This window comes from Gymnoscopelus braueri (assembly GCF_963280865.1).
Source record: "Gymnoscopelus braueri genome assembly, chromosome: 14".
NCBI classification, from domain to species: Eukaryota; Metazoa; Chordata; class Actinopteri; order Myctophiformes; family Myctophidae; genus Gymnoscopelus; species Gymnoscopelus braueri.
In genome coordinates, this window is record NC_137619.1 from 35,886,168 (window position 1) to 35,899,409 (window position 13,242).

Below are 13,242 nucleotides of genomic sequence, written 5' to 3' on the forward strand. Positions count from 1 at the left end.
ATTAATTACCTGGGGGCCCCGGCAGTCCTGGATCTCCAACCTGTGTCCTTCCAGGGTTCCCTTTCTCACCCATGAAACCTGCATCACCTAAAACACAAGGAAGGGTGCGTATCTGTGACAAGGTTGAAACGGGGGTTTTCTTATTTTTTGTAATATTGATTTTATTGGTGCTTAATGTATAATTATTGGGCACTTAAACCATCATCTTATTATTTTCTGTATAACATTAATTGCACTGTATTATATCTGGCGATGCACAGAGCACAATACATGGACTCCCGTTGCAATTCTTATTAGATAGGGTCCTGTGACGCAAATCCGGTTAACCGGACGGGGTATAAAACCCCCCGCGTCATAGGGGTACGCGAATCAGAACCGGATGGGGTTCTATTCGGAATATTTCCTGGTGAAAAAGAAGGGGGGGGACGTGAGACCTATTCTGAATCTGAAGGGCCTGAACAGATTTCTGAAGGTCTTCAATTTTCGAATGCAGACAACGGCAACGTTGTTACGCTTGATACGACAGGGAGATTGGTGGACGAGTATAGATATCAAGGATGCCTATTTTCACGTCCCAATCTACCCCCCACACCGGAAGTTCCTGCGCTTTGGCTACGAAGACAAAGTGTACGAATACACGGTGCTTCCGTTTGGCATGTCACTGAGCCCTCGGGTTTTCGTGAAATGCACGTATGCGGCCATAGCTCCACTGCGGCAGCAGGGTCTCCGTCTGGCGACGTACATAGACGACTGGCTGCTGGCAGCAGGATCGAGGGAGGAGGTGGCGCGGCACACAGAGTTGGCCATTGCACACCTAACATCCCTGGGATTCACGATCAACGCTCAGAAGAGCGTGCTGATCCCATCCCAACAGGCCACCTTCGTGGGAATCTCGCTGGATTCAACCACGATGGTGGCGCGTCTGTCTCTAGACAGAACAAACAGCTTCCTGGCATGTGTACGCTCTCTGTGCGTGGGGCGTCGAGTCACGTACAGAACATGCACGCAAGCAGCGGGTCTCATGGCCTCGGCCATACACCTGATCCGGTTGGGCAGGTTCCACATGAGACCCTTCCAGAGGTGGATGCGGGCTCTGAGGATCCCGCACACCATGGGCTCTCGGAAGGTGGTAGTGTCACCACGGTGTGTGGTGTCACTCCAACCGTGGTCACAGGCGACCTTCCTGTCCGAAGGGGTCAGGATAGGCGCAGTAGTGTCACGGAAGGTGATTACCACGGACGCCAGCCTTTCGGGTTGGGGGGCTGTCCACGACGGCTACTCAGCCAGGGGGACGTGGGACTCCATTCTGAAGGAGTGCCACATCAATTACCTGGAGCTGTTGGCGGTCTTCCTCGCTCTCAAGCACTTCGAGAGCCGCATCGTGGGGTGTCATGTCCTGGTCAGAACGGACAATACCACAACGATGTGCTATGTCAACAAACAAGGAGGCTTGGGTTCCCTTGTGTTGGACAGATTGGCACGCGAGCTGACGCTCTGGAGCGTGTCGCGCCTAGCTTCACTACGCGCCTCCCATGTGCCGGGCCTCCTGAACAGCGGGGCGGACCTGCTGTCCAGGGACGGGCTTCGGTACGGGGAATGGGCACTCAACCCACGGGTTGCGGACCTGATTTGGGCCCGGTTCGGCCGGGCTCAAGTCGACTTGTTTGCATCCAGAGAGAACGCGAAATGCTCACGGTTCTTCTCGATGGGGAACAAGGACTTGGGAGTGGACGCTTTGGCACACAGATGGCCGAGCGTACTGCTGTATGCTTTCCCGCCTCTGGAACTGATCCCTCCGACGTTGGAGAAGGTCAGGCTCCAGGGCCGGACAGTCCTGCTGGTGGCCCCAGCATGGGGCGTGTGGAGGTCAGAGGTTACTCCTCTCCTCTACGACGAGCCGTGGCCTCTCCCTCTGTTCAGAGACCTTCTGAGACAAGGAGGGAACGAGGTGTTCCACGAGAACCCCCAGGAGCTAGACCTGTGGGTCTGGCCCGTGAAAGGGCAAGCTTGAGCCCCCTGACGTGGTAGCCACCATACAGGGGGCCAGGGCCGTTTCCACGAGACTTCAGTATGACGTCAGGTGGAACATGTTTGCGGCCTGGTGCCTTAGACAGTCACCACCAGTGGTGGCGTGTCAGGCACCTGTGGGCAGCGTCCTGGGTTTCCTACAAGACAGGTTGAACCAGGACTTGGCCTTCAACACCATCAAGGTGTACCTGGCGGCCATTTCCGCTTGCCACGAGGGGTTCGATGGCAAGACGGTGGGTCATCATCCGCTGGTGGGCCGGTTTATGACTGGTGCTAGGCGGGCCAGGCCGGCTAACAGGCCTTTGTTCCCGAAATGGGACCTTGCAGTAGTGCTGGATGCACCGCCTTTTGAACCTTTTGAGACTGCAGATCTGAGGATTGTGAGTCTCAAAACGGTCCTTCTGGTGGCCCTGTGTAAGCCCGGACTGAATGTGGTTCTCAGACGACGGCAAGAGGGTTTTGCTGAAACCTAACTTGGCGTTTGTGTCTAAGACTGGCATGGTGGCTAGGGCCCCAGTTGAATTGGGGGCTTTCCATCCACCGCCGTTCGCGTCAGCGGAGGATAAGTGGTTGCACTGCCTCTGTCCAGTAAGGGCACTGAAACTTTACTGCCAGAGGACAGAGACCAGGCGTGGGTCGCAGCAGCTGTTCGTCTCCTTTGGTCAGTCTAACCAAAGGAAGGCGGTGGCTAAACCGACCTTGTCCAAGTGGATCGTGGAAGCGATCAGGTTGGCCTATGAGAGTAGTGGCTCGGCAGTCCCGGAGGGACTGAGGGCCCACTCTACTCGGGGTGTCGCTGCATCTTGGGCCCTTTACAGAGGGGCATCAATGCAGGAGAAATGCTCCTCGGCGAACTGGTCGTCTCCTTCGACCTTTGCAGCCTGTTACAGCCTGGATGTGGCGGCATCAGTGATGGCGCACACAGTTTTGGGCATGGCGGCTGGTTCAAGCCAGGGAAGTGATGCCTAGGGGCATGTTCTCTTCCTGCTTGTTCTTCCTCTTAAGCCTCCCCTGGACCGGCTAGGCTGGGTCTGGGGAAGAGGAGGTCCTGGTTATCATGTCACCTTGGGAGACTGGGGTCTGGCCATTCGGTGCATGAGATGGACTTAGGTCTGTCAGGACCTTTTTCCTTCTGGAACCTTTCCGCGCCTTGGCCCAGAGGGCCAGGGGCGTCCAGGGGGCCGAGGTCTCGCCTAAGGGGCGAGTCCTGGGGCCTAGGGCGTGCGGGTGGGTAGGGTCTAGGGCATGTGGCTCCCCAGGGGGCGTGCATGTGTCCCATATGTAAGTACATTATGAAGGAAAGACATAAAAATAGGGGTTACGTATGTAACCCCAGTTTTATTATTTCCGTAAGTAATGTACTTACCAAAAACCCCTTCTGTGCGTGTTTGTAGCGGGCAGAGGTGAAGGTTTTTAGAGGGCGTACCCCTATGACGCGGTAAACCGGATTTGCGCCACAGGACCCTATCCAATAAGAATTGCAACGGGAGTCCATGTATTGTGCTCTGTGCATCGCCAGGGGGCGATGATATCCCATATGTAAGTACATTACTTACGGAAATAATAAAACTGGGGTTACATACGTAACCCCTATATTTCTACATTGCAGTATCGATACTTTTACTTAAGTTAAAAATGTGAGTACTTTTTCCACCACTGCTTTTGAGGACATCAACACTTTTTTTTGCTATTTTTAACCATAAACTAAAGCCAAAAACAGCCGATCTACAGTACAAGCTCACAACGCGCCGTGCTGCGATATGTTTTGAGTTTGTAGATCGGCTATTTTCGGAGTGTGTGGCACACAACTAAGTATAAATCATAAACATTTCTCTCTAACCCCAACCTCTAAACCTTACCTCTAAATATCTAGTATCTAAATACCTTAACGCCAACCTGAATCTTTTCCTAATTGTAAGCCTAACAAATCTAAATCTTTTTTCTAATCACAAGACAACCATTTCTCCTGTGAGGACGAGGAAATGGTCCTCACAATGTCTATTTCTCTAATTATACTATACATTGTGTGGACATTTGGCCCTCACAGGTATAGCAGTACACATTCACAAGTGGCCCTCACAGGTACACACACACATACACACAGCAAATTGATCCACAGGACCTTGATTTTACCTTTAATTCCATGAACACCAGGTCGCCCTGGTCGACCAGGGTGGCCTGACTGTCCACTGGAGCCAGGTAGGCCAGGAAACCCCCTGGGGCCCTGGCTCCCCACGGAGCCCGGTGGGCCAGGAGAGCCGGGCCTGGTGTGACATGTGTCACAAGCACTCTGCTGGTTGCTGAGCTGCAGTGAGGGCATCTCAGCTGGGATGACAATACAACAAGACATTTGTGATATCGTCACTTTCAGGTAGCAACCTTGCATGTCCAAAAAACGTTACTTTTCCGGAATTGGAAGAAAAAAACAAGAAATGACACAGTCATATCAGCTCACAGCAAGCTAAACCCCTTGAAAAGAACTGTCAACTACACTGTTTCAGAGACATAGACAAGCCATTAAGTTTTATGTAATATAATCCTGACCTGAGCGCAGAGTTTCTAATGATCTAATAATTGAACCAGGCTATTGTATCAGACAGAGCGCGGACAACGTTGTCAGATGGGGGAGGGGTGGTCTCGGTAAACTGTGTTTGAAATCTGCCTAACAATGATGTCACTAGGTAGGTGGGTTTCTGTACTATCTACAGCCCTCGTCTGAGACAACAGAGTGAACAGACAAAAATTGTACTATTATGAGCATTAGCGAGGACCAATTATATGAAGATAAGTTGAAAATGGGTGAAGTGCTCCTTTAATACTTGTCATTGGTTAAAGGTAGGGTAAGTGATTTTCTTTGGTTAAAATAAGTGTTAAATAGCTCTATATTCTGATAGTACTCATTGCTATAGAGTGTTTGTTCAGTAAAAGGAGTCTCCTTGTCTCTCCAGCTCTTTATAAAACAGAAAATGCATTTTCGTTTCAGTTTCAGTTTCATTTCCAGTTTTATCCAATCAGGATAGAGAACTCAATCAGGATATAGATTAAACAACTGAAATTGGAAGTGATGACACAAAGAAATGAGCAGGCAAAATTGGAACTGGAACACTATAAAAATGAAGCTTAAAAATGGGTACTTTCTCCTGATTGGCTGAGATTTTGACACCTACCGAAAAATTTATTTTCTGTTTATTAAAGAGCTGGAGAGACGGGGAGACTCCTGTTACTGAACAAACACTCTATAGCAATGATTACTATCAGAATATAGTGCTTTAACCTTTTAACAAAATACTTTTTGTTTTAACCAAAAAATATCACTTACCCTACCTTTAACTATTTATAAAACCCACAGATAGACTTAACCTCTTTCAACCTGGCCTGGCCTCCCTATTTTGGGCATGTCATTATACTGTAGGTGAACATTGAAAAAAGAAACAACAACGGATCTACAGCTGTAGGATATTTTCACTACTTTTGCACAAAACATTAAATATGGTGATAAAGGTTTTAGCCTGACAACAACAATAAAGCATGTTCACTGAAACAGATCTCATGATGTGACCACAACACTCACCTCGAAGCACGTCTCTGCAAATCTCACGGATGTACGTCTCTGACATATGCCTTTCCTGTAAAAAAATAAAATAAAATGCAACATGATTTTCCAGTCAATTTTAACCATTTTAACCAATGGTTCAATTTAAATAGCCAGTAGCATCTAACAATATGAGAGAAATCTGTCATTTTGGAGGAACCACAATGGATGCTGCACATACAGATCTTCCTTCAGGTCCTGGTGGACCAGGAGAGCCAAGGTCCCCGTGTTCTCCTCGAGGACCAGCTGGACCGGTCATCCCTGGCTGTCCAGGTCTCCCTTCATGACCTCCTGGACCTCTCTGCCCTTGCTCTCCTGTTATCCCTTTCTGGCACAATTACAAGCATCCTGTTAGTGCTACAAACAGTGTAATGATGATTAAAGAAAGGCAGGTGGACAGGACGTTCATTGACATTTACTTACCTCTCCTTTTGGGCCCATTGAACCGTGAGAACCCTGTTGAACAAAATGAAGAAAGCTCATTAGAAACAGAAAGATCAAAGGATATGAATCCTCTAATTCTTGCTATGTTTTTAAGATGTCAATAGACTGACTTTATTATTGATGTGGCTATTAAAATGTAGATCTGAATCCATAATTATATTCATCAATATTTCTGGCTTGGCCTTTAGCCTTTAAAGACAGGGAGTCAATGTGAACACACATTTTTTGTCTTTCTTCCTACAGTACGTGTCACTTTGCGACGAGTTGTGAGCTTGTAGATCAGCTATTTTCAAATTGTGAAGGTATAGGTCTGAAGTGTTTTTATAATAATAACTAGAAAAAGCGCTCCTCGGAGCACAGGTCTCCGCCAGGTCAGGTAGGTTATTGTGGCCTCCTGGTGGCGCTATAATAGGCCAATGTGAAAAGGGTGCCATTTCTTCTTAGGCCTTTCACAGCAATCGGACACTGCATTCATGATTTGAGGCATTTTGTTCCAAAAATGTGTTTTGCTAAATTCGACCTGCTGGTGGCACTATAACAGGCCAATGTGAAAAGGGTGGCATTTCTTCCTCGGCCTAGTGGGAATGTGCGTGTGAAATTTCACGGAAATCGCACGCTGCGTTCATGATTTTAGGCATTTTGTTCAAAAGGGACCTATCCTGCAAACTTTGGAAGCCAATGTTAGCCAACCACGATGGAATATGAAATATCGGACACATCCGTCTTGATCACATGACTACAGAGATACTGTGTACCGATTCACCTGATTTATTTTACTTAATCTGATGGAGTAATAGCAAAAAGTTAGTTGTACAAAAGTCAGCCTCCTGGTGGCACTCTAAAAGGCAGATGTGAAAAATGCAGGTCAAAGGTTTTTCCTTGGCCTCTAGATTGTGCATGCAAAGTTTCACGCAGATCGCTGTAGTTATAGGCAGAAACACGAATCGGCCTGCTATAGCGCCACCATGAGGCTGATGTGAAACATTTCCAGTTGCATTTCTTCCTCGGCCTAGTGGGAATGTGCGTGCAAAATCTCACAGAAATCGCATGCTGCATTGATGATTTGAGGCATTTTGTTCAAAACCAATCATGCAAACTTTGGAAGCCAATCTTGGCCAATCAGGATAGAATATGGAAAATCCGTGTTGATCTCATGACTATAGAGATACTGTGTACCGTGAGGTTTGGAGAGTGATATTCAAAAATTTGTTTGGCACAAATCGGCCTACTGGTGGCGCTATAACAGGCCAATCTGAAAAATTCGGGACAGAGGTTTGGCTTTGGCATCCAGGGAGTGTGTGTGCACAGTTTCGCAGCGGCCGGGCTAACGGTGCCGGAGATTAGCTGTTCACAGACAGACACACGGACGGACGGACGGACACACGGACGGACGGACAGGGTGCAAAACAAACTCTCGCCACGCCTTTCGGCCTGGCGGAGACAATAATAATGATAATAATAAAAATAATAATAAAACAATTTAGTGGAGTAAAAGTACAATATTTGCCTTTGAGATGTAGTGGAATAGAAGTAAAAATACCCAAAAATTTGACTTAAAGGGGTAGTTCACCCCCCAAATAACTTTTTTTCTATTGATTACTTGAGCCTTGAATTCATGGATATTTTTTTGTTTTTGTCGCATTCCTTCCTTTATTATTTGATTATAATAAATTTAGCCCCATTGATTCCGGTAGGAGACACAAATGCATTTGTGTCTCCTACCGGAATCAATGGGGACACATTTATTATAATCAAATTATTGGCTTAGGAATGTGACAAAAACAAAAAAATATCTATGAATTCAAGGCTCCAGATGGTCAGTAATCAATAGAAAAAAAGTTATTTTGGGGGTGAACTACCCCTTTAAGTACAGTACTTGAGTAAATGTACGTAGTTACTTTACGCCACTTTATGTATTAAAAGGAGCATGTAAATAAAAGAAACCTAAGTATTAAACCTTGTGGACCTATACATTTCGTTTGGATCGTAATTAAGACTAAATAGTTGGAGATATTAAAAACAAAGCTACTGTTTTCAAAACAAACTCACCTGAGCTCCTGGGTGGCCATGCTCTCCCTTGTCACCTTTCTTTCCCTATCAAGCAAAATGCTAGTTTTTAGTTCAAGACAGATTCTGCAATCAATGTCACAGAGGTGATATCAAATATACGTTCATATCTTCTCTTTCGGGTGCAAACATGTTCAAAAGTAGCGAAAATAACTGATCTACAATCTCACAGCTTGTAGATCGGCTATATTTGTCATACGATTAAGTATAAAATAGGGCATTGATTTGTGGAAAATAAATCATAAAAAGATTAAATATGGAGACAACAGCGACAATATGTAGGCCTGTATGATTATTGTTCAAAGACACTTAAAATGTGCTCTTTGAAGCATTCTTTTTTTGGCAGAGAACCAAATGAATTGTTCTATTGTTCTGTTGGCTTAATGGGAGCAATGACATTTGAAGAGGGCAGTAAGTCTAGCTTGTAATAAATAAAACCCAGTCTTCTTTCAATTCTGCATTGAAAGAGACAACGCTCTGTCTCTGATTTGATAGTACATTGTCAGCAACTAATGCAGTGATTCTCAACCTTTTTAATTTCAAGGAGCCCCGGTTAGATATGCATTAGGCCACAGACCCCCATTTAGTACAATTTGTTAGAGCTCAAATGGAATTTGCACACTGTTGGATTTACTTTTATTTTTGGATCATCATAGAGCAGTCAACAGGCTGATCTGTCCTCATGTGTAAGTTGTACTTGAGGGTTGTTGCGTCTACTTACCTCCCCTCCTGTTTCACCTGGGCTACCTTGTTGACCCTGATGAAACAAAAACAGCATAATATGGATTACGCATAAGTGTACGGTAAGCAAAGCACAACAATGTCCACATGATCTGACTGGATACTAAAATATATGACAGACAGACAGACACAGTATATTTACAGTATATATGCTTTACACACTGTACATCAGCACACTCTAGTGCATGTAATTTGCATGCTTTGCCCCCCCCCCCCCCCCCCCCCCTCTCCCTCTCTACCCCTCTCCCTCTCAGCATGTGACTGTACCATTGAGTAACTATAAATCTAAACCACCTTTGTTAGTGTGCTGTGTAGTCTGTCCTCTGTGCACTTGTGTGTGATCATGGGGAACTGCAGTAGGTAAGGGTCCAGTCCATTTTGCACATTCAGTAGGGCTTTCTTTGTCTGAAGACTAAGTTAGGATGATAGTGTGCATATTAGTATATATGTCACAGGGAAATTGGCATTCCAGGGAAATTGAAAGAGGAGCGCTTGCTTTTATGCGCGGGGCTTCGGCGAGAGACGGGGCTTTTCGAGACAGGATTTTTTTACGCGAGGCTCGCGAGGAGGAGGCGGCGCGAGGCGGGGCTTTGATACGAGGCGGCGCGAGGAGGAGGAGGCGCTAGGCGGGGCTTTGATACGAGGCGGCGCGAGGAGGAGGAGGAGGAGGCGCAAGGCGGGGCTTTGATGCGACGCGGACCACACGTGATAATAGTTATTGTCCATGACGGAGGCGCGCCAACTCAGCAGAGCTTGAGGCCGAGGAGACGCGCCCGAGCGCCTCCAGGCGCGAGTGCCCGCGCCGACTGGCCGAAGGTCTGCTAGTCGAATCAGCGCCGTCCGAGTTGTAACCCGATAGGGGGAGAATAGATCTTTTTATGGGTTACTATCCACGACGACACACATGTGTGCGTGTGTGCATGTGTGTGTGCGCACACACGCGCACACACACACACACACACACCCACACACACATGTGCATGCGTGTGGCTTCATTGCCCTCTAGCGTTGGTTCTACAGAATTGCCTGGGTGGGTGGTAAAAACAAGCGCTCTTCTTTCAATTTCCCTGGAATGCCAATTTCCCTGTAACATATATATATAGGGCTTGTGGTTAACGCAGGTGGTTAAGAAAATGTCCCCATTTCTGCTTTTTTTCCCCAAATCAAACTCTAAACTAGAGCAGCGATTCACAACCTGTGGGCCTGGGCCCAATGGTGACCCGGGAGGATATTGGGCTCCCAAATAATTGGCAAAACTCCAAAGAAGTTATTGATAATATAACACAATAATGTAAAACAAAAAAGTATACTACGTCAGTTTCACTGATCCAAGCCAGAACACAGTCTATTGATTGATCATTAAAATAAACAAGCTCTGAAAATACACGCGGCCCACCCATCTGACCACTTAACTTACAGTAAGTGGTCAGATGGGTGGTGTTGGGGGAATTACGATAGTTCGTATATGTGGATTGCTGGTAGCAGGTTGCCCTGAGCGCCGTCAATTAGAACGGTACCTCTCCTGGGTGCCCTAGTGACTAGGCCCGAAGATGGATCAGATGTGGTAGAGTGAATGGTGTGTAAGGCCCTCACTCTTGTTACTGTAGTTAGTTATACTTATTAGTTAGTTATACTTATAGTCACTGAACTGTAATATCTCTGATCTGGATCTATCGGGCGTAGCTCAGCCATATATAGCCTACGTAAAACATCATACGTACGTTCGCCATATAAGGACGACCCTAGAGCATAGCCGTTTCATATAGGAGATGCCCGTATAGGGGGCGTCTCCGTAACATCGCCGTCCTCAAATTTAGTGTGTAAATTTGCTCCTATTGGACCTGATTTTATCAAAGTCCTCCTCTATATCTGATGATAACTGGGGCATCGGGATGAGTTTAGCCACTGGTCGTGTGTAGGTCTTCTCCTTCACTCGTACTGAGGCACTTCTCACCCGGTTATCTCTCCCTCGTATTACGTCTTTTACGATCCCTAGGGGCCATGATGCCCTAGGGAGCTGTTGGTCGACGATCATGACTCTATCTCCGACTTTGATATTCTCCTTCTCCACTTGCCACTTGTTCCGGGTTTGTTGGTTTAACAGGTAGTTTGGTACATACCTCTTCCAGAACTCGTCGGCCATGATCTGGGAGTACCTCCATCTCTGGTTCGTGATTAGTTCAGATTTCGGGTAGATCGCTTGTGGTATTGAGGGGTCCCGCCTTCCCGCTATCAGTAGGAATGGTGTGATCGGGTCTGCATCTGCAATGTCCGAAGATACGTAGCCTAGAGGCTTCGAATTGATCATACCTTCTACTTCGGCTAGGATCGTCCCCAACACCTCGTGCGTTACTATCTGGTCTTTTATGACGGTCCTGAGGGCTGACTTCACTGTCCTCACTTCTCTTTCCCAGGAGCCTCCCATGTGGGGCGCTCCTGCGGGGTTGAAGTGGAATTGGACCTGTTCCTTACCTAATTGATCCTGTACTTCAGGCTTTAGGGCGTGGAAGGCTCTTTTTAGTTCCTTATCTCCTGCTATGAAGTTGGTACCTCGATCTGAGTACATTTCGAAGGGTGTTCCTCTCGTGTTACAGAAGCGTCGGTAGGCCATTAGGAAGGACTCTGCGTCCATCTTATCTAAGAGTTCGAGGTCTATCGCACGCGTGGTAAGGCATTTGAAGATTATTCCCCACCTCGGTAACACTTTAGAATAACTATTCGTTATAAGTAGTCAATAGATCATTCATAAACTGTTAATTAATGAGTTATTAATGACTTGTTAATAATTTATTAATAGTTAGTTAAGGATTAATAACAATGCCTTATAACTGCTTAATAGATCATTTATAAACCATTAGTTAATGAGTTATTAATGTCTTGTTAAATGTTTGTTAACAGCTAGTTAAGGAGTTGTAACCATGCCTTATAAATAGTTAATAGATTACTAACAAACTATTAGTTAATGAGTTATCAATGACTTGTTAAATATGTTTCAATAGTAAGTTAAGGATTTATAAATATGCCTTATAGATAGCTAATAGATCACTCACAGAGTATTAGTTAACTGACTTATTAACTGTATGCTTATTATTTATAACTATGTCTTATAGATGCCTTATAACTAGTTAATAGATAATTTATAAACCATTAGTTAATGAGTTACTACTGTTTTGTTCAATATTTGTTAACAGTTAGTTAAGGGGGTATAACTATCCCTTATAGATCATTTATATATTACTCACAAACTATTAGTTAATGACTTGTTAATAGCTTGTTAAATATTTACTACCTGTATGCTAATGATTTATAACTATGCCTTATATATGTTCAAAGGATTATGAACAAGCTATTAGTAAAACACTTACTAATGGCTAGTTAAGTATTTGTTAATAGTTAATATATGTTATTGGGTAGTTATTCTAAAGTTGCAACTATTCCTCATTTACTAACATGAGTTAAGTATTTGTTAATGGTTAATTTATGTTATTGGGTAGTTATTCTAAAGTTGCAACTACTCCTCATTTACTAACATGAGTTAAGTATTTATTAATGGTTAATTTATGTTATTGGGTAGTTATTCTAAAGTTGCAACTACTCCTCATTTACTAACATGAGTTAAGTATTTGTTAATGGTTAATATATGTTATTGGGTAGTTATTCTAAAGTTGCCACTACTCCTCATTTACTAACTATTAACAAATACTTAACTTACCTTTTACAAATCAATTGCTAATGATTTGATTCCCATCTACTAATACCATAGACACGTTGTACAACAGCAAATGGGTGGTACAGAAATTTGATGTGATATTGTGGACATATTTCACATTTTGGTACCTCAACCTTGTTCAATATTTTACAAATAAATACCACAGATGAAATAATGAACAATTAATTTTTTAATGAATATGGAAAACAGTACAAAAATAACAAATGCATCCATCTAAAATAACAATAGCAAATAAAGAAATAGTCATATCAACAGTAATACAGTAATTAAAAATCAAAAGGAATACCTTCATAATCCCATCATAATCCGCCTTTACAGTCCAGATTACATATTGCTTTATCCAGTGGATATACAGCACACACATTAGCTTTAGCTTTATAGCAGGACTTCTGCAGTAAGCAGTATGGCCATAGCAACACCATGTGCTAAAATTGTAGCTATGCTAATATTGTAGCTAACAGGCTAATAAGTGTTCCCAAATTATAAATCTTACTCTTTTTCATCAAACAAACAAAAACGAATTCTTTACATTAACTAATAAACACAACAGTCCATACAGTTTTCATGGTTTTGCACTACATCACCTGAACTGCATAAAATAGAATACCCAATGTATACAGCCCCTTCTCTTGTGTCTTGT

General features: G+C 44.5%; 1 protein-coding gene across 2 annotated transcripts in view; it reads right to left on the bottom strand.

Moving 5' to 3' along the window:
- The window catches only part of col21a1 (collagen, type XXI, alpha 1), a 59,203-nt gene that overhangs the window by 1,649 nt on the left and 44,312 nt on the right, over nt 1-13,242 (bottom strand). For both annotated transcript variants that reach the window (XM_080449896.1, XM_080449895.1), the window contains 7 exons: nt 8,853-8,888; nt 8,114-8,158; nt 6,044-6,076; nt 5,802-5,948; nt 5,600-5,654; nt 4,162-4,353; nt 10-87 (listed from right to left, as the gene is read on the bottom strand). In XM_080449896.1, the coding sequence (XP_080306022.1) occupies nt 10-87; nt 4,162-4,353; nt 5,600-5,654; nt 5,802-5,948; nt 6,044-6,076; nt 8,114-8,158; nt 8,853-8,888 (586 nt within the window). The remainder of the gene's footprint in view (nt 1-9; nt 88-4,161; nt 4,354-5,599; nt 5,655-5,801; nt 5,949-6,043; nt 6,077-8,113; nt 8,159-8,852; nt 8,889-13,242) is intronic.